The sequence below is a fragment of the Vipera ursinii genome (genome assembly GCF_947247035.1).
Source record: "Vipera ursinii genome assembly, chromosome: 6".
Classification (NCBI taxonomy): Eukaryota; Metazoa; Chordata; class Lepidosauria; order Squamata; family Viperidae; genus Vipera; species Vipera ursinii.
In genome coordinates, this window is record NC_139515.1 from 72,759,925 (window position 1) to 72,782,722 (window position 22,798).

Genomic DNA, 22,798 nt, shown 5'->3' on the forward strand with positions numbered 1-22,798 from the left:
ACTGCCGACCGATGCCCTCAAGGCACAAAAGGCGTTGCTAAGTGCCGTGAGACTTTTTTTACCCCGTGGTTTTTTTTTTAAGCCTTCCACCCCAATTAGGCGTCCTTGTTCTTCGGAGGTGAATCTCGACTCACTTTGCAACGTGCGGATCGGACTGTTCTTTCCTCCGTTGCTAAGCACATCTCTCCGCTCCTCGTCCCTCCTCCTCCTCTCCTCCTCCTCCTCCTCCTCCTCCTCCTCCTCCTCCTCTTCCTCCCGCTCTTTTCGCACTGATGACTTGGAAGCTGGGGACTCTCCGGGTTTCGGGAGCTGGGCTGGGGTAGGGGGGGGCGGGTTAGATGTCTCTTTGCAGTCATGCCGCGGGTGACCACCATCCAAGAGCAAGAAGGTGGAGGGTGAGCCGTCCTTTGCCCGTCAGGAGAACCATGGCTCAGCTCGAGAGGAGAAAAGAGGAGGCTTAAAAAGAGAGAGAGAGAGAGAGAGAAAGAGAGAGAGAGAGAGAGTGGAAGAGGACTCAAGAAGATGAGTTTCTCCAAGGAAGATGGGGTGAGCGGCTTGTGCCACAAAGCTCTGCAGATCATCTCCGAGCTGTGCCTGGGAGGCCAAGTGGAACTGGAGAAATGTTCGGGCATTTTTCCTCTGGAGACCTCCAGCCAAGGTATAAGCCGCACAGGTAGAGTAAGTAGGCAGCTCCCTCGCTCGCTCGTCCCGGTCGCCGTCCCGGCTTCTTCTTCTTCCTTCCCCGCCGCTCGCGTCTCCTCTCGTCCGCCTTCTGGGCGAGCGCTGCGCGGTTGGCTGACAAAAGGCAGGAGGACTCGCGGAGAGGCGTGGGGGAAAGAGAGCCAGGTTTCCCTCGACTAATGGCGTCGGGGCTGTGTGGGCGTTGGGAAAGTTGAAGTTTTCCTCTCTTCCTGCCTTCTTCTGCTCCTTGGATAGGAAAGGCGAAGGGCGAGGGACCGGGAAATCCCGGATTCAACCCGAAGCGTGTGGCAGGCGAGAGGGCTTCACTTCCCAAGTCACCCGAGAGTCGGGGGAAAGACGCGATCGAGTCTCTCATGAGTGCAGGGAGAAACAAAAGGGAAGCACTTGGCGAAGTTTGGGGGCTGAGGACGTTATGCTCCTTTATATACAGTATCCTCGACTTAGTTAGTCGATTTCTGGTGTCTCTGGCCGTCTTCGGAAACACACTGTGTGTGTGCAGAAACACATAAGTTAAACTTGCGCCTTCCACCTTACATTTTTTTCCCTCCCCTCCCCTCCCCTCCCCGCTTTGCCTCTTGCTAACCAGCTCTAAAAGGAATTACTGTTACGGGGTTTGTGTATTTACCATTTTTGTGGTAATCTTTCCCCCTGGGTTTCATATCATTTAGGATCAAAGGGGGGAACATTCTGCTTTTATTGCAAAAGAGGGGAGACTGTTTTTAAATAAAACTTCTGATGTCACATTTGTTGTTGTTGTTGTTGAAAGCTTTATAAGAACATTCCAACCAGGTTAGAGAGGCTTAAATATATAGGAATGGGATTTTTTTAAAAAAAAAACAAAAAACACCCCTGTTCCTATGCTCCTGAGATCCTCTAAGGCAGAGCTACCCAAAGCTAGGAGCAAGGCAACAGGTGGCAAGAATCAGTAGAAATGCTTCAGATGTGTTGTTGGGAGATTAAATGTCCTGTGGGATAGGGGGGAAGAGAGAGATTCAGACAGAGACTGAGAGAAAGAGACCATTGGTCTATGCAGATAGGGTTTGTGTGTCCTTGCTCTCTTCTCAAAAGAGGGAGGGTTGTTTCCTTTTGTTTGCCATTGCATCTCATAAGGTCAGAATAATAGCATTGATTAATCAAGCAGCAATTGATCTTGTCCAGTATTTTGCTTCCAGCAGTGGCCAGCCAGATGCCTCCCCGATCTAGAGCAGGGAGGGCATAGATCAGAGGCAGGACACATGCTTTGCACGTAGAATATTCCAGTTCCAGTAGCTTCTTTTTAAAAAAAAAAAAGCTAGGAAAGGTCTGTCTCTGCTTGTTGCTAATTGGAATACATAAATATGAGCTATAGGTAATTCCAGGGTAAGAGGGGACCATATGAGCTAAATCTGGAGCCAAATAAGACAGAGATGTTATAGTTAAAGAGTCAACTGCTCTGGGTGCATTTGCAGTCGTAGATGAGTTTGTACTCTCTCTGAAAGTTACCATATGCTTTATGGAGTTCTTAGGAACTCTGTTCAGACATTATCAGGGATCAAAATTGTGTCCAAGAGTACTACTTACATGTGTATGAAAGTAAATGGAACTCTCTTCAGATTTGCTATTGGACATGCATACAGAAGATGTAACAACCCTAGATTTAGAGCTTTATAATTCTTCCCAGTTTCAGATAGTCACACATTCCAGTGAACACTCATAAAAGGCTCCAGCAGTCTCTTTTCTGAGTAAACCGGGGAAGCTCAGAGCACTTTGGCCAGGTTAAACTCTTCCGATGATGTAGACCTGCCTTAAACTTCTTTCACTGGTTGTCTATTTTCTATAGCAGTGCTTCTCACCTTCGAAATTCTAAGATGTGTGCACTTCAGTTCCCAGAGGTGCTGGCTGGGCAATTTTGGTAACTGAAGCCTGCACTTCTTAGAGTTACCAAGTTTGAGGCACACTGTTTTAGAGAAATCAATACTTTTTTTCACAGCAAGTGGTTTGCGAATGCCTTCTTCCTTGGGTTGGCACAGAATCGCCCAGCTTGCCTAAGGCAAGGCTAGAACTCACAGTCTCTGAGTTTATAGCATGATGCCTTAAATCTCTACAGCAAACATGCTCTCAATAAAAGAAGACTAGAATACCAAAAATTCTTTATGTTGAGCTGCCATGAATGAAGTGCAAAGGGCAACTGGCTAAGGTCTAGGACAGTGTTTCTCAACCTTGGCAACTCTCAGATGTGTGAACTTCAGTTCTCGGAATTTCCTAGCCAGCCCTGAAGTCCACACATTGAAATCCACACTTCTTAGAGTTGCTAGTGTTGAGAAATACTGGCCTAGGATAATGTGAGCTACTGTTGCTGCTATATTGGTTGTCAGTTTGTTTCCAGGCCCAATTTAAAATTTGGATTTGTTCTTTAAAGACTGTTAAAGTTCAGTTCTAACATTTATTTATTTAGTATCGATAAATCAGGTCTTTGTTATGTGTCTGTTGATTTAAAAATAGTCAGTTTTGTGGATATGGGGAAAAAGGCTGTTTTGATGGTGACTTTATGACTCTATCATTCAGATGGGCACTATTCAGTCCATGGTTTTATACAGAAATAATATATTTGAACATGAGTGGTAATTCACTGATGGTTTCTTCAAGGAAAAAAGTCTGTTAAAACTATCCCATCCTTAATGATATAATAACCTTTTCCAAAATTCATATTATAACCCAAGTTCTGTCAAACATCACTAACCTGGATTCATTAGACAAGGATCTCAGGGAGAACTGTAAAGCACTAGGAAGTGGTATATAAGTCTAAGTGCTATTGCTATCTGATGAATCCAGTTTTTTTAAAAAAAATAGGCCACAATCCTCCAAATGTTCATTTTATCTTTGGTAATATACTCAAGAATGTTCAAACTGAAAAATATTAATAGGCCAGTATGAATGAATCAATCGTAACTGGAATTTCAAGATTCAAAGAACTTGTAAGTCCAACGTCTTCAAGATTTTATCTTAAAAACTTTTATTCTTAGGCTATAATAGGGAAGCATCAAAACGTATGTATATGTTCAATTTTGCATGAAGGTGAAAAACAGCAGGCATCATAGTTCCCTTAGAACTAGATTTGGTATAGATCAGGGCTTTTCAAACTTTTCACCCATTGTACCACTTTTAGGATATGACAACATCTGAGTACCACCAGTCGCCTAGCAAGGTGTCAAAAATTTGATGACCAAAAAAGAAAAAAAGGAAAAAAGTGATGAAGTACAGGTAGTCCTCAACTTACAACAGTTCACTTAGTGACTGTTCGAAGTTACAATGGCACTGAAAAAAGTGCCCCCCAAGCCACAGCTGAGCAAGACACCTGCCTGCCCACCCAGTGGCGCTCTTCCTCCTGTCCGAGGTTTTCCCTGTTGTGAGCATTTCTGTTGAGGATTGGCAGCGGGGGTGGTGTGGGGTGGTGTTTGGTTTTTATTCCCCCCTCCATCTGCTGGGTGGTTGCAGCAGGTTTTGATCACTTCACATGACCCTGGGACACTGGCCGTCATAAATATGAATCAGTTGCCAAGCATCTGAATGTAAATCACAAAACCCTGGAGATGCTGTAACATTCCAGCTGATCGGCATTTCTTCTGGGCTCAGAAGTGCCAGGATCAGCGCCGAGCTCCAGCTGGAGCCTGGCACTGATCCTGGTGCTTCCACTGAGCCCTGACAGCCCTGCAGCTCCAGCCATCTCTCGCTCAGACTTGTGCGGTGCTGCCACCGGTTCAGCTCATTCCCCTCCCCCGCTACCACTTTTTTAGGATGGTCGCGTACCACCTGCTAGGTGCCAATGTACCACAGGTGGTACCCATACCACTGGTCAAAAAGCCCTGAACTAGCTTGCCTCCTTCTCCTCCGAGGTCAAATGAGATGTTAAGCTGAAAAAATATGTGCATTTGCAACATTTGATCTCTTGTGGGCAAAAGTAAGAATGACCACTCGCTTTCCCTACGGGATAGTATATAACAAGTGTCTATGGAGATTCTCAATCATCCAGGTGATGGTTGTCCCAAAGGTGCTTTTTCAAGAGGCAACTGGACTTTCTTGTTTTTCTTTGAAGACGTTTTGCTTCTCATCCGAGAAGCTTCTTCAGCTCTGAGGCTGAAGTGCTCAGAGCTGAACAAGCTTCTCGAAAGAGAAGCGAAACGTCTTCAACAAAAAGCAAGAAAGTCCAGTTGCCTCTTGAAAAAGCACCTTTGGGACAATAGTATAACAACTTTGTTGTATGTGATACTGGAAAATGACCGGAATATAATATAATCAATCAGAAAATTTCTTCCTAAAAGGACATCCTCCCCATGGATGGGACTTGACAATAGCCTATGTTGATTAATTAGCAGAGGCATCAGTGGGGCTTGTGGTTGACCAGGCTGAAGCTGACAGCTGAGAAACTGAATAAAACCTAAAACAGTGCTGGAGACTCCCCCAAGCTCTTTCCATGGAGATTCTCAATCCTCCAGATCATGGATGTCCCAAAGGTGTTCAAAAGCAAATGGACTTTCTTGGTTGTTTTTTCTCTTGAAAACATTTCACTTCTCATCCCAGAAGCTTCTTTAGAATACTCTTGTTGGTGTCAGAAAGCCTATCACACTCTCAGCTATCCCCTCAGGGTTCTCCATATATGAAAGTGAAGTTGTGCAGCATTGTAAATTATCTCTAACTTTCCCAGAAGGCCTCCAGAAGCCTCAAATGCTTCAAAAAGTACAGAGAAGTTTGAAACCAAATGATTCAATTTGCAGGTTTCTGCCTTGATTTACAGATCTGCTACTCTGCTTCAGTCAGGTAGCTGGATCGAACTTAAGTTGCTTGTATAAAAGTCTAATATGATCAAGGTAGAAGCAATTTTTACTTGAAGTATCCAGTTGCTGAACCACTGACAACATCCTGTCAAGCTTCTGACAGCATAACTTTGGTGGCTGTCATTGTACAGAGTCAGATATAAACGTTATTTTCCATCCTTCCCCTGCCCCCGTTCATTATTCCCACCTCATCTCTGTAAAAGCTTATGTCCCAATCCTGGTTACCACAGGATAACCTACAAGTAGATCTTCTTTCAGAATTTAGGACAAAGTCCAGGCCATTCTCTGTCACAGATAACATTTGAGACACACTCATGATTGTGGACTTAAACATATGAAATTGGTCCACACAATTTAGGAGCTATTTTGACATGAATGAGAATGCTTTTTAGAACTTTAGGTATCCTCACCACCAGCCATGAAATTTTGATAAGTAATTTGAAAAACAGACATTAACAAAAATCATTTAGCTGTAGTCCAAGCTATTCAACAGAAATAATGTACAATCCTTCACGACTGTGCCTTAGAAAAGTCTAACAAAGCTTATTCAAAACTTATTGTAGTAGTTACAATAGTAGATTGGGAGTAAGTAAACAAGTGGTTTAAGTTGGCTTTCCACTATGGAGTTCACTGGGTGACATCGGGACATCAACCCATCTACCTCTCTTAAGTTTTATTCATCAGGATAAAATGAGAAAAATGGAAGATTCCCATCTAACTTCCTTGAGCTCTCAAAGAAAAGATGAAATATAAGTGCAGTTATACAAGAAGCATTCAACTAAAAGCAACTCAGATTGCAGGCTTCCTCTGCATTTTCTAAAGATTAATATTTATTTAGTATGTTCCTCTTTCCTGGGAAAAGGATGAGACTAATGTGCCTAATATTTGAAATCACTAGCTGTCCATGTGTCAGTAAAGTTAAGGATAGGAGAGTACCATTTGAGTTGTAAAGACACAAAAAGAGTCCAAAAATACTATGTGAGCAAAACAAAAATATTTCCACTTACCATCTTTCCCCATTAGTGTATGTAGTTGCTAAGAAATGAAAGTGTGTTCCAGGTATTCCTGTTTCAAAATTATATCTCTCTTCTTTACATTCATTACATTTGAGGAGGAATCATAGCTCATCTTTGATGCAAACATACCTTGTTCTGTTCCTGGCATCACCAACATTTGTTTGCTTGTTTTGAAGGACTGTTGGACTAAAACTCTAGAGATTAATTGCAAGCCGAAATATACTTTAATACTTTTTCGGCCCCAAATTTAATCTGGCACAATGACTGTTTTTTTTTCTTTTTCTTTTTGCAAGACTCTCTCAAGATCATCCACGAGATTGCAAAAATTTCACAAACTCTCCAAGAAATTCTGAGATTTTTAACATTATTTCATTATCATGAAGGAGGCAGACACCACTTGGAGATATGAAGCATCGCCAATTGTTTACACAGAATCCTGGAATAGATAGATAACATTTATGATCTGAAAAAGGGAAAGGTAGCTTTATTTTGTTATTAGATGGCTTTAATTAAAATGCCACTTTACTTCTGCTTTACTATACCTTTCAGAATTAGAGGAAAAAGCGTTTATGAAGTCCTTTGATAATTCTAAAGCAATACATCACCATTTATTTGTTATTATTCTTATCATCAACATACCCAAACAATGGAATAGAATATATACGTAAAAGAAAAAATAAAGCAATTGTCCCCTGAAATAATTACCTTGTAGTTAAAGCTGTAGTGTATCCTATAGTCAGTGTAAGTGGATTGTCAGAAAAACTGCTTCAAAGTATCCCTTGACACGCACAACCCCAGCATCCTATTTCTCAAAGCATCAGCACTATCAAGGATCTCTCCATGCAGGTGAGCCCATACACCTGCCCATTCAGAAGGCACTTCCACCAGGATTACATCCTAATTTTTTTTTTATTTTAATCCCATTTATATCCCGCCCTTCTCTGAAGACTCAGGGCGGCTTACAATTTAAAGCACAAATCAATGTGCTTAGCAATAAATGAAAGTTTTCTCCCAAAATCAGTGTACAGCTGTTCACACATTTATGCCAACATAGAAAACATCTCCAAGAATTGTTTAAGTGAGAGTTGTCAACTGACAAGGTAGGAAAACTGGGCAGCATATGGGATTAATGGGTGTGTTTTAGATAATTTTCTGTCTAGCTTCTTTATTTGGGGGAGGAATTGTCTTAAAGTAATGTCTCTTGTTCTTGTACAGCAAGGTTCTGTGTCAGTCAGCAAGCTATGGAACAGATTTGTAAAAAAAAAGAATGTTTTCATGAATGGGAAGACCTTTTGATCCATAAGTGTTTGATTCTGATTTAATTTCTTTATATATTTATAATTTCTACTGCATTCATTAGGATCTGTTGATGCTTAGGCTTCATGACCTTAGAAGCTTTATAACCATCAAGATGTAAAAAGTCTAATTGTAGTTTCAGGACAAGAGAGATATAAATGTACTCTACTGTTAAGCATTGCTTCTGACTAAACTCTGTAATTACTCCAATTCAGTACACATTAATCGGGCACATTAAGAACATACATTGCCTTTTAAGTATTTTGGATGTATAAACCCTAACCACTAGACCAAACTGGCTCTGGTTTCCTGGTAAAAAGTATTATTTGGTTGGTGCTGATTATTTATTCTCTTTGCAATACTGAATGAGAGCCTCCATAGCTTTTCTGAAACCTATATGAGTCCTAGAAAGAATGGCAATATCCCCTGTATACAGAGTTAGTTAAGGCTCACCATCCAAAACCGCCAGATAGCATTTCAATCTTTGACGTACCTTACCTAAAATAGCTTTATTAACAAGCAACCTAAAAGAAAGTAAGTAAATGTTCTCATCATTACTGGTTTGTTGATTGGATAATAAACTCTTCTACTGTCCTATAAAGGAAAACAGGAGAAGGCATTATTCCATAGTGCAGGGGTGTCAAACTGCTGGCCCATGGGCCAGATACATCATACGGAAGCCATGCGTTGCACAACGTCAGGTGATGTCGCGAGTTTGACATGTCTGCCATAGTGTGTTAGCATAACTATTATCAGAGCTCATCAAGTTTGGGCAGCAGATGTCCATGTTGGAAGGCAGTGCTCCTTCCCAGCAAAGTTGAGTGCATAATATTTCCCCCCTAAACTTTCCCTTTTTTTGTTTCCATTACTTTTTACTAGTCTTTGGCTTGCTTTTATTGTCCTCTGCTGAGCATGAAACATGATTTACTTGTTGTTAGAAAACAGTTTCTGCCATTATTGCATCATCATTCATTCTGGTATCATGCGGAGGGATGAGCTGCAGTTTCCTGTTGTGTGCCAGATGCTCTGCACTCCTGACCGTTGGGCTCAGCTAGAAGGAAATGACCTGTGAAGTGAGGATACTTTTTCCCCTATAAAGCAGCATATGATTTATGACCATCATATCTTGGGTTAAGCTCTTCCTATAACTGTAAAAGAAGCAAGAAAGAATCTGAGACAAGTCTTATCATCAGTCTACTATAGCAAAGCATCATCTACTATTCTATACATTCTTAACACATTATTTAAAAACAGAATCCATGGTTGCTTCCATATTGGAATCTTAGCCCTTGACTTACAACAGGTCACTTAGAATCCATTTGGAATTACAACAAAGTTACCTTAGGGCTAGTTAGCACCTGGATTCAAAGTTCCAATGCTCCTCCCCCCAGAGTCATGGGACCAAATTTCATGTGCTTGATAACACAGCCACAATGTATGTTTATAGCATTCCACAGTCACATGGCCACATGTCAATATCCAGCTCAGGAATCCAAATAAAACTCCGGGTTCATTCCATTTCCTAAAATCTTGCTGTTTATAGAATATACGGCATGGTAATGTCGAAGCAAAACTAACTCTGAGATTCCCGGACACTAGTTCATAGAATTAAACAATAATTTCTCCAGTCAAATCCCAACCCTCTCACATAGTCCATGTAAACAATTTCACTTTGTTATGGGAACTGTCTGCTTCCTCACCACACCTGTTGCAGTGTCCTTGGAAAAGTTTCAGGCTCTCTTCAGTGTAATCGTAGAGGTTTTGTTTCTCCATCTAATCCATTCTAAAGCAACACCTCCCCCCCTACTCTAATGGCAATTTGAAATGAGGAGGCACATAGCTGCCAAAGATTCATTCATGGCACCACATTTTATGATAGTTTTGCTGAAAACTGGTGCTTCCAGTTTTGGAAAAAACTGCACCCATTGTGAACCACTGATTGGCTTAACAACCACATTGTATGCTTTATGACCACAGCACTTGCTGTGGTCATAACAGCAACAGCCAAGGGATCACGGGCTCTGCGCCCTACAGCTGATTTCTTTCTGATTGGGGACCCTAAATGGGCCAAAAGCTGCCCTGGAGAGATAGCAAGGAAGGAGGGAAGCCCCATCGAACCTGGGGAGATGGCGGTCAATCCAAACATCTGGGGAAAGCTCTCCAAAAACCGACAGAAGAAAGGCTAGCATCACTCATGAATCTAGCCCTAGTTACATGCAGCCGAAACCAAAAAGCACTAAACTAAGCATGATTGTAAACAGTGTGATTGAACTGGGTAAGAATATTTATTTTCTCTCTTCTACCTGACTGATTTCCTGAGAAAAAAAGAAAAACCCCAGAAGTAAAAATCCTCCAAAAGTGAGGGGGTTATCTTTGTTCCACCCTCCTCTAAACGAAAGTGGCAAATTAAGTTTCCGGGGGGGGGGGGATTGAAATATGGTGCTGACATCTAGTGGTGGATGAAAATACTGCCCTAAATATACAGCCCAGAAAGAGAAGCCTGTTGTCGTGACCTACAAGGTGTTGATTAAACAAAGAACAGCTGGACTATCTACAAAGTGAGAACTACAAAACTTAGAAAAATTGACCTTCCTGGATTATAAATATTTTTAAAATTGCGACTTTAAAGTGATTGGTAGAGAAAGGACTTTTGGTTATTATGGAGCATCAGAGATGTGCAGAAAGAACATACCAAGAAAAAAATAAATACTTACCAGGAGGAAATGTTTGTTCTGTTACAACAAATGCAAATGACATTAACTTCAAACCATGAGGAAATTAAAAATGAATTTGAAAATTTAAATGGATGCACTCTCAATTTAACATTACAACAATCAAATGAAAAGGGGAAAAAATGAGAGAGATCACGTAAAGCAGACAATTGAACATAAGCTAGTGGAGATTCAAGTGGAGAAGGACTTACAAGAATCATTGAACATTAAAAAGATAACTCTAAGATCACAAAGTAAATTTGAGGATAAGGAAAAAGATTTAACAAAATGGATTGCTGAGCCATTGGGAGTACCACAAGAAATGGGGAGACAAGGGATGAATATGAAGGGCCAAAATCTTTTTACAAAGACATGATGTTTGATTTGTTTACTATATCCACAACAACGTTTACAAGATTATGGAAAGACTCTTTCATGCAATGGAATAAATTGATTGGGAGAGATGCTTGGCAAAAGAAGAGGGCTAAAGTGAGAACTGAGAAATTAGATGATGGGGTGTATCAGAGGGAATATTTAAAAATTAAACAGATGCTTGAATATGGCTGAAGAAATTGAAAGATTTTAGTTTAAGAGGGATGAGCTCTCTAAGTAAGACAGTATCTTTTTTTTTCTTCTTTTCTTTTGTTTTTCAATATGAGAACTATAAAAATGTGTGGGATGATTAACATTAAGGAAATGTTTTAGATATTTAAATGTAATTGATTTTAAGAAAATTCCAATGGATAACTAAAAATGGGAAAAATATTTTGAATAGAGTTAAAAGATTAGATGATTGGATTTATTAAATGGAACATTTAAAGACTAAACATAGGTTTAATTATGGATAAAAAGAACAGAAAGAAATTGGAAATAAGTGTATACTAATTCAAGAGGGATACGTATTTTAAGTAGTATACTTTTTTCTTTTGCTTTCTTCTCCTTTCTTCTCTTTTTTTTCTCTCTCTCTCACGTCTTTTCTTTTTCTATGTCTTTCTTTTGTGTCTTTTTCTTACTTATTTTTTAAGATATGAAAATAGATTTAAATACTTTAAGGTAATTAATTCTGGGGAAATTTTAACCAGTAGAAATGTTTTGAACATTGTAGGGAAAATAAATTTAAATAAGAATTGTAAACAGGATTTGTGACAAGGCAACCAAGATGACCAGATAGAAAAGAAACATGATATTGGTGAGATTATTATTGGTAAAATTTTTAGAAAAACCTTTATATTTAATTGTTACTTTTCAAATTAATAAGAATTGTATTAATTTAGGTTGCAAAGAGTATATTATTGGAAGAAGAGAAAATCGAACAAAGCTATAATGTGGATTTTGGAATATAGAAATTAATCGATAGTGATTACTTTTTAAATATAAACCCAGACAACACGCTGTTTACCAAATATCAATAAATCAGTAAAATATTATTTTTTTAAAAAAAAAGGTCGTAATCAAGTCAGTCATGTGTTCAACCAGTTTTATGACTATCATGACTTATGACTTAATTCATTATTAGTTCTTCTACTAAGACTGCAACATCTGGGTCATCATTGGATGGCAACAAAAAAGAATATAGAAAATTGTAATGCTTTGCGGTTATCTAACTGGGAATTTTGGAGCGCAACTATGGTAGCTCTACATTCCATCATTTTTCTTATTGAAGAAAATCGGAGTTTTTGGATCAAACGGAAGAACTGCACAAGCTGATTGGTGTGGCAGTTTTAACATCACTCTTCTTTATTTTAAGAGGTTGTATGCAGGCAATGATGCATTGGACCGATAAACATGTTATACCTCTGCAAACATCCTTTACAATTCTCTTTTTCATCATCTTGTAATTCTACTTTTTCAAAAGCCAAAGTGCTTTTCTCACTGAAATATTGGTCTGGGCACCAACATTTTAGCAATATTTCCACTGTAATAAAATAGCTCCACTCTACTTTCAAGACAAAAAGAGCAATCTCAAATATTGTTGTGTTTATTTATTAGTTTCAGAATTGTATACTGCCAACTTCAAAATAATGCTCAGCCACTTACAGCAGTAAAAATAGAAAATAAAATTGTAACATCATAAAACTATCATAAAGCAATAAAAATGAAACAATCATGTCATTAAGTAATACCAACCATCAATTCCATCCTAGATAATAGTGTTGCAAGCAGGCCACTATCACCCAAAGGCCTAAAAATGGGTTTCCATCAACTTTCTGAATGACAGCAGGAGAGGAAACATTTGGACAAGGGAAGTTACCAAGGAATTCTGCATCCAGACCTCCCCATAATTTGGGAAACATTAGAGGAGGAAATTTAAATCATCCTCCTTTAAGCTGAATGATCAAAACTAGTATGTCCCATTCATGAGAGATGATCCTGAAATCTCTGGTCCTCAAGCCAATTTTCTCCTCTCCACCAGTTAAAATGAAAGGTGTCTTAGAATGGGTAGAAGCTTGCTAAAGAGAGATTCAACCTAGGAGTAAGGATGTTCCAAAGGTGCCTATTTCAGGAGGAAACTGGAGTTTCTTATTTTTTCTTTCAAGACGTTTCACTTCTCATCTTTACCTCTGTCCTCAGGGTCACCTGAGAAGTGCCAATGTGTGTGGAGCCTTCTTGGCTGCTGGATGTTTTCTGCCCCATGTCCCTTCACTGTTGAAGAAAGGTGCAGGCTGTTGGGGATGAATCTGTGTTGCCTGCCTCTCAAACTGAAGCTCAAATGGTTCCTGTAGTCTGCAAAGTTTTCTGGAAATCCATTCATAATCCTACACCATTCAAAGGGCAAAACTCACATAACAACAATAGAGATTTTGGGCTCAGCTGTGGTCACAAGTTGAGGGTACCTGTAGTGGTTTTAAATAATGGCTATTTTGTATTTCTATTGTTTTATTGTTGTATGTGGCCCAGAGTTGCTTTCTGTGAGATGTATGGTCATATAAATTTGATTAATAAAATAAATAAATATACAAAATAAATATATTGTACATTGGAATAAAGAATAATTGCTTTTCAGCAATTTTTATTACTGCCAGTGAGAGTGGCAAATAAAAAATATCTTATAATAAACACAGAAACTTTTATAAGTTCCTCTAGTGGATATCGTAAATATTAAAGAATATGTTAAAGTATTAAGCTTAGTCTTATGAGTTTTTAAATTCTGTATCTTAAGATACTTATTGAATGAATGAACCTTTATTGTCAAAGTACAACCATGTATACATTGAGATTGGCTGAGCCTCCCTTCGTGCCCCCACCCCCAATTTACAGTGACACAAACCCTCCATCTTATTACACCATGTGAGCTAATTGCACAACGCACCAGCCTCGCAAGTCAATTATACATAATTCAAAAGCCTAACAGCCCATGGATAAAAGCTGTTCTTCAGCCTGTTGATACGGCTGGCTATACTCCTATATCTCCTACCCGATGGTAGGAGAGTAAAGAGATACTGTCCAGGGTGTGAGTCATCCCTGAGAATTTTTCTCACTCTTCCAAGGCAGTGAGCCCTGGCGATATCATCCAGTGGTGTCAGGGGACAGCCCACAATGTCTTGTGCTGTGCTCACCACCCTCTGTAATACTTTCCTATCCGTGGCTGTCAGACCAGCATACCAAACCACAATACCATACGAGAGGACGCTCTCTATAGTAGACCGGTAAAAGAGGGTCATAAGCCATTGTTCTACCCTGTTCTTCTGCAAGACCCTGAGAAAGTGAAGTCTCTGTTGGGCCTTTCTGGCCACCTGGGTTGTATTAACTTTCCAGGTCAGATCTTCACAGAGGTAGACTCCCAGGAATTTAAAGGAGAAAACTCTCTCCACACAGTCCTCCCTGATGTAAAGTGGGGCAGGTTCCTCCTTTTTCTTCCGGAAGTCTAGCACCATCTCTTTCATCTTGCTGATGTTCAGGTGCAAGTTGTTGTTACAACACCATATGGATAGTTTTTGAACCTCTGCCCTGTATGCTGTCTCATCCCCACCTGTAATACATATTCTGTATGTATTTGGCCTTAAGGGCTAGAAATTTGGAATTTGATCCTTTTGTAAGGTCTGAAAGATTGGGGGTAAGTCACACACACACACATTTTTTTCTTGCTCTGTTCAAAGTTAGAGTAATATTCGGTTATATGGCTGAGTAGCACCATTAGCAGGATCTTGTTGCTTTTCATCACAAAGATGAAAACAGTATCATGATGTTGCAATGTAAGTGCTGACGTTTTTAGACATGTGTGTGATGTGGTGATGCATTAGAAAAAGAGGAAGTGCTTGTATTGCAACACCAATGGCTTTCATCAGCTCACATCCTGTTCCATATCATAGCTGGGACGGCTTAAAGGATTGCAGTAACTGTTACAATATTGTTTTCATTGATTTGATTTACTGGGGAAATGACGTCTAAGGACAGAATTTAATCAAATAAAAAGCAGCAATCCACCAGATCATATTGCACATTAAACCATACAAGGACCCTTCCAAATGACTTAGTTAACATAATTGCCCAACGAGAAGATCTGAAGAAAATTCATTCCACAGTTTAGGGGTGGCAGAAGAGGGACTTCCTCTGTGTTTGAGAAGAAGGCTTCTAAGAGCAACAGTCTTCCCAGATGCTTTGGCTCTGCCATTTTTTATAAAAGGACAGGATCATAATAAGAAGAATGTTGCATTTTGACTAGCTTATAGTTATTCAGAACCACCAGGTCAAGGGAGATTTTTTTGAACAGAGAGTATTCTAAGCAAGAAGAGACAGATCCATCTTTCATTTCTTTTTGAGAAACTTAAAGGGAGGTTTTGGCTTTCCTCCTTGCTGTCTATTATTGTTTTTTCACTTCCACTGATAGAGATAGCCCTAGTCATAGCTGAGTTGAGTGGCTTATACATTTAACCAATGTGGAAAAATTGTGTATAACCAGTTTGTAGCTTATAGCAAAAGGGTAAAAACGATGCAGCAACTGGTTGAAAGCAACGTATAAGAAGTTGAGTTTATAGACATTTGTGGCCTTAATATGGATGACTGACCAAATTTGTGCTTCCTCAGGAATCCAAGGTGAGAACAGTGTCAACAGTCATCTTGGTAAAGCACTGCCATAGTTCATACTCAAATTTATTTATTTATTTATTTTATTACATTTGTATACTGCCCTTTCCCGGAGGACTCAGGGCGGTTTACAGGGTAATTAAAAACCAAAAATACAAAAGTTAAAAAACCAAGTTTAAAAAAGATTAAATTTATCCCTGTATAAATAAAACCCCAATTAAAATAAATTAATCCTCAGCCTGGGCCAGAGAGCTCGAAGAGCCAGGTCTTCAGGCCCCGGCGGAATGAACGGAGGTTGGGGGCAGTCCTCAGCTCCACGGGCAGCTGGTTCCAAAGGGCAGGCGCCCCCACTGAGAAGGCCCTATCCCTGGGTGTTACCGGCCGGCAATCTCTTACCAGTGGCACCTTGAGAAGACCCTCCCTGTGGCAGCACACTGGACGAAGGGAACTTGATGCCGGCAGCAGGTGTTCCCTCAGATATCCCGGACCCAAGCCGTGTAGGGCTTTCACTGGGTGAAAGCCAGCATAAACACATGATCTCCTTCTAGAGGGCTCCCAGTTCAAACCCAGTAATATCAGGTGCAATTGGAAAATTTATTCTGTGAAACCTGGAGACATTCTGCTAGTCTATGCTTCTAATATAGCAACAAATAGACGAGTGCCCTGATGAAACTTTTTCTATTCCTATATGCACCTTCCAGATCTTGACTGCAGTGCTTCTAAACCTAGGGTCCCCAATTTGGCATCCAAGATGCTCACAAACATCTCTCTTGGCACACAATAGGCTTCCAGAATTTTTATAGTCCAATCTTCTGGAAGTTAGCATGCTACCAAACACCGACCTCCTCCTCCTCCTCCTCTTTTAAGAATATCTCTATAGGTTTCCATGAAATTCCTTGTGAAATCACCTGATTCTAAACCGTCAATACACATCTTAGATTTTTTTTCCTTGATAGCCCAATAGCCCCAATAGAAACTAAATAATAATAATAATAATAATAATAATAATAATAATAATAATAATAATAATGATGATGATGATGATCATGATCATGATCATGATGATGATGTTGGAAGGGACCTTGGAGGTCATCTAGTCCAACCCCCTGCTCAGGCAGGAAACCCTATACCATTTCAGACAAATGGCTGTCCAGTATCTTCTTAAAAACTTCCAGTGTTGTAGCATTCACCGCTTCTGGAGTCAGGTTGTTCCACTGGTTAATTGTTCTAACTGTCAGGAAGTTTCTCCTTAGTTCTAGGTTGCTTCTCTCCTTGATTAGTTTCCATCCGTTGCTTAAATATTGTATCCTTTTATATGGCATAGAAAATACGGACAGTAAACCAGCAGCAACATTGGTGGATGATGATCCCAATTTCTTCAAATTAGGTGGTAGCTTGGGACTAACAATAGTAGTACCAGTGATTGCTTGTGCAATTCCTATTGCTGCTGACCCAATGAGACGGGTCTGCCTCCACTCTTGCAGTTTATGTAGATTCACTGTTTCACTGAGCTATCTTGGCTAGCTGGCCAAGATGGGTGCTTTGAAATTTGAAAAAATAGCTAACTAGCTATTTATTTCTTTATTTTTCAAATTCCAAACCATCCATCTCTCACACAAAGGGACTCTGGGTGATATACAAATAAAATATGAAAAACATTAAAAAGTACACATATTTTTTAAAAAAAAATGCAAGCAATGTTAAGGGCTTTCAGGGTGCTAACCAATCCCATGGCATGTTTTCACACCTTTCCAGAAGGCCAGTGGGAAGAGTTTTCCACAGGGAAAGAGGCAATGGCTTCCTAGACCTCTCCAATTCAAATTCTTTCACGGACAGGATCTGGGATGGACTGATGTAATGGAGTCCCTAGGTAGCCTGGTCCTGTGCCACGTAGAGCTTTAAAGGTCATAACCAAACCTTGAATTAGACCTGGAAGCAAACTGGCACCCAATGCAGTTCATGCAGCAGAGGTATTACATGCACCATTTTGGGGGGCACCCAAAATTGCCCACATAGCCTCGTTCTGTACCAACTGAAGCTACTGGATACTTTGACTTACCGCTAAACCTAGCAAGAGGTTGACAGACATCCATGTTTTCCCCCAGCTGATTAAATCAGCACTCACATTGCATTATAACATGACTAATCTACTAATTGACCCAATTATGTTTTGAATTAATCTACCAATTCAAAGAAATTAAAACCACTTGAATGCTTTGCTTCCTTGTTTGCAGACATCTCTGTCAGCCTGCTCGCAGTTGTCGTCAGCTTCTGTGGGCTCGCCTTGTTGCTAGTCTCACTCTTCGTCTTCTGGAAGTTGTGTTGGCCGTGCTGGCGAAGCAAACCCACTGCTTCAGACACAACAGCAAACATCCCTCAGAGCACCATCAGCGCTCCCCCTGAGTTTTTGGAAACCAACGAGAAAAAGGAAACCCTTAAAGAAAATGGGAAGCCCTCAACAAATATCCTGGAGGCAGCGATGAAAATCAGCCACACTTCCCCTGACATTCCAGCAGAAGTCCAGAATGCTTTAAAAGAACATCTCATCAAACATGCTCGAATGCAAAGGCAGATTACAGAACCTACATCTTCGTCCAGGTAAGAGAAAGCTAAGCAAACTTTTACAGAGCCTCGCTCAAAATTGACCACCTAGTAAAGGATCGAAAACAAATGAATTATGCTGTCTGATTCTTAAACAAAAAATGCACAGCACTGCTTCTCAACCGGTGGTCCGCAGACCCCTGAGGGCCACAATGTCCATGATTTAAATCTTGAGTTAGGTCTTGGTGGTTTGTGACCATGGTCTGTGGCCACAAAAGCGGGTCCATGGTGAAGAAAAGATTGAGAATCACTGCTGTGCAATAATAAACTCAAAAGATAAACATTGATTTCAATTAATATTCAACTCAGCTTTAATATATGTTACATAGATATTTCTATGATAGCTTTAAGTTATATTTAAATCCAGGGTTACATGCACTATTCTGTGGGTCTCCATATACAGTACACTTTAATTAAGGGAGGAAAGTTAGCTGCAAGAAAAGCTGCTTAAAAGGGACTGATTTAGATCTACACTCCAATCTGTATCTAGTTTTTATTCTCAGAATCAAACATGAGTGAGTATTTATGTAGCATGTAGTAAATTACAACAGTCTACGAAAACATCTGACCACAGGGTAAAGCAGATTTCCATAGTTTCCTGCTAAATGATATAGAAAATATTATTTCCATTTTTCAACACCTGATCTGACATCTCAAAAAACTACAAAAACAGAGAAAAGTTTGATCACCTTAAAGCAGAGTGATGCAGAGGGCTGGCATAACAGTTATACTCCATAAAATGAAACCTTTTCTGCACCAGTAGCATTCCAGTGGGAATGTAAAATACCTATTCCTGCCATTTGTTTGACTGATTATTTTTTTTTAAAAAAATCTAAAGTTAATTTAATTAAACTTAAATTAAAGGCACTGGTTCTAAATAACTTCAGGCAACTTAGCATAATCACGAATAATAAAAGTAATAACAGATCACAGAAGTCCAGAATAGATGCAAATATCTCAAATAGAAAATAGAATAGCTCAAAACAATCTACATGGGCTCAGCAGCCACCCTACCTCTAAAGCCTGGAAGAACAACCAGGTTTTTGAAAATTTTCAAAACATCATTACAATGGGAGCTATACAAATCCCTTTGAGGATACTATTTCTGAGGAAAAGCACATTGACCGAGAAAGACCATTTCCTACATCCCAATAAATGGCATTCTTTAGACAACCCAAGTTGCACATCAGTCTCAACTTGGGAAGTACAACCCCATACAAAACTAAATATGGAAAGTTCCTAATGTCCTCACTCAAGCTTATTGGGATTGATCCTGATCCTAATCTTTCCCAGCCATACAATCACACCCTCCAGACAATGAGGCAGACATTGTCAGCATCACTTGGCTGGCCCAGGATTAAGATTTATAGTTGGGTACCATCAGCATACAAATGGTATCAAATTAATGATTAATCTCACCCAGACATCTCAGGTAGATGTTAAGCAAAAGGGATGAGCGTATTGAATCTTCAGGTACCCCACAAATGAGACATTCTGGGTGTTCTGTTACAGGCAGTTGTATTGTGGATTTAATTCCTTGTTAAGACACTTATTGGTCTGTTTAAGCTAATTTAGTCACATTTAACGGCCCTTTCCAGACAGTGAACTCATAAAGCACCTGGTTCATCTGAAATACCTTTATTTTGCATGTAGAAGGTGGTTACAGCAGAGAAGGTGCGGTCAGGTGAAATCTGGTCGGTGCTTTAAGGTTGAAAGACAGTAACAGGATTACTGTCCGCATGGCTTGTGTTCAGATGTTACAATGGAGGATGGACACAAGGGAGCAAGGAGAAGGAGGAAGTCCAACCCAGAAGGGGTGGATCCTAGTACAGCATCATGAGCAGGATAGGAAATACATCACAAAGGGGGAAGGTACTGGCAGACCCAATTAGCATATTATAATTTCCCAAGAACAGCCACGTGGTGGCAGCACACTGGGCTTCATTTTTCCCTCTTGTCAACAGCAATTAGAACCAGCCATGGTCCATCCCTCACTCTCACAGTTGTGCCCATATTTCTCTCCTCTAATCTGCATGATTCAGTAAAGACCTGAAGATCAGGGAGTTTGCTGATATGAACCCCCTAGGGTACTTCGCTGATGTATGTTCTTTCTAATCTTGAGCTAGTACATGCAGGGTGTGTGGTGGGAAGAAGTTACAAAAACATTAAGGCAGGGCCAACAGCTGAAACAATGTTCACTGGGAATTAAACCTCAAATTTCCAAGCAGGACAGTTGTTAAGTGAGCTTTGCCCCACTTTATGACCTTTCTTTCCACAGTTGTTAAGTGAATCACTGCACTTGTTAAGTTAGTAACATGGTTGTTAAGTGGATCTGGCTTCCCCATTGACTTTGCATGTCAGAAAAGGTGAACACATGACCCCGGGATACTTCAACCATCATAAATACATGCCAGTTGCCAAGTATCTGAATTTTGATCACTTGACCGTGAAGATGCTACCATGGTCATAAGTGTGAAAAATGGTCATAAGTCCATAAGCACTTTTTTCAGTGCTTTTGTAACTTTGAATGGTCATTAAATGAATAGTTGTTAATTAAGGACTACCTGCACATGACCCAAAAACAGGTTTAGACATAGGGGCTGGTGTGAGTATGGGTGTGTGTGTCTGTGTCCATGACTATAATAGATAAGGTACAAAATACATTAAGGTAAGAAATAACACAAAGCAATGAACTAGCTATCAAATTATTTTTTTATATAAAAACCAATTTATTCTTTACCATTAATAGTTCACGTCCATCCTTATCCAACAATCAAGATTCGATCAAGACATAACTGAGAACAATATGCTAGCACTTAGCTAGCATCAGCTTAGCACTTAGCTGTCACATCAACCAAGAAATGATTTAAGAAGACGGTGATTAGACACATCTAATTTTAATGTACTAAGAACATTAAGGGCAAAATGCTTGGAGTTTGTATTTGAGGTAATTGAAAGAATACTTTTGTTAAATAGCAGGTTCTTTGGTGCAGGAATGAAGACGCAGAACCGAGTACAGGGTAACTCATTGTTTATTTCGTGCTGGAACTGTACTGGGGAAATGCCTGCAACTAGCCAGAATATATAGTCTAGCCCCTAGGCGGCAGCCAATAGGTTTGAATCAACCATTGCTGCCTGGAGATAGCCAATTGCAGCACAGGAGACTTGTAGTCTGGGTTGCTGGAGAGCCATTAGCTGCTCCAGCAACCCACGTATTTCACAAGAGCCCAGTACATAACAACTTTCTTAAACAGAAAGTTCTGAACAAAAAAAAATAGAAAAATTCTGTGAGCCTTGTTTTGCAAATTATGGCCAGTGTTCCATGTATGCAGTGTTGACTGATTGATTGATTATGTGCCATCAAATCATTTTTGACACCTAGCCACCATAGAGATATATTTTCTTTACAAACATCTATCCTTAATCTGTTCTTTCAAGTCTTCCAACTGTAACTGAGTTCATCCATCTTGCTGATGGTCGTTCACTTCTCTTTCCTTCTACCTTTCCCAGCGTTAGAGCCTTTTCCAGAGAGCTGGGTCTTCACATAACAAGTTTGAAGTAGGATAGTTTCAGCTAGGTCAAGTAAGATTTGTTCAATGATCCATCAATTTGTTTTCTTGGCTGTCCTTGGTATTCTCAGGGATCTTCTCTGACACTCGCATTCAAAGGTGTCAATATTCTTCCTATCCTACTTCTTTAAAGACCAACTTTTGTTTCCAAGGATTGTCACGGGGAATTTAATTTTGGTCTCATTTTTTTTCCATTGTGCTCTTTGACTTTTAGTCGTGGGTTTGAAGATCCTTTGCATTTTCAGCTATTGGTGTTACCAACATAGTGCATGTTATTGATGTTTCAATCTGTTTTGCCAAGTTCTGGCCCTACCATATCTTCCTGAGCTGTATATAAGTTTCTCATGAGGACAATAGGATTCCCATTCTTCTTATCATGTTCCCTTGCTTGACATCATCGACAAAATCAGAGACTTTTCTATAATCGATGAAGCACATGCTGACTTCTTTTTGGTATTCTTTGGCTTTCTCAACCATCCAGTCTGCATCAACAATAATGTATAATGTTTTTTTTCTAAAACTAGCTTGAATATCTGGCATCTCTTTTTCCCTCTAGGACTCTAATCTGCATTGGATGATCCTAACCGTTATTTTGCTACCATGCAAAATTAAGGATATGTATACCCTGTTAAAAGGGACACGGTGGCTCAGTGGGTTAGGATGCTGAGCTTGTCGATCAGAAGGTTGGCAGTTTGGTGGGTCGAATCCCGAGTGCCACGTAACAGAGTGAGTGCCTGTTACTCGTCCCAGCTTCTGCCAACCTAGCAGTTCAAAAGCATGTAAAAATGCAAGTATAAAAATAGGGACCACTACGGTGGGAAGGTAACAGCATTCCGTGCGCCTTTGGCGTCCAGTCATGCCAGCCACATGACCACGGAGATGTCCTCGGACAAGCGCTGGCTCTTCGGCTTTGAAACAGAGATGAGCACCAGCCCCTAGAGTTGGAAATGACTAGCACGCATGTGCGGGGGAACCTTTACCTTTACTACTGTATACCCTGTTAAATCTACTTGTTTTTTGTGCTGGAATGTAAATTGATATCTTCCCATTGTTTGGTCTTTGTATCA

The 22,798-nt window shown here is 40.0% G+C and overlaps 1 protein-coding gene across 2 annotated transcripts in view; it reads left to right on the forward strand.

The window, feature by feature from the left end:
- Positions 1 to 522: 522 nt before the first annotated feature.
- Positions 523 to 22,798, forward strand: part of SYT10 (synaptotagmin 10) — a gene marked incomplete at both ends in the record, with an annotated part of 44,529 nt that continues 22,253 nt past the window's right edge. The window contains 2 exons of one of the 2 annotated variants that reach the window (XM_083365166.1): positions 523 to 673; positions 17,796 to 18,159. In XM_083365166.1, coding sequence (XP_083221292.1) covers positions 523 to 673; positions 17,796 to 18,159 — 515 coding nt within the window. The remainder of the gene's footprint in view (positions 674 to 17,795; positions 18,160 to 22,798) is intronic. The other variant, XM_083365167.1, reaches the window with a different exon arrangement.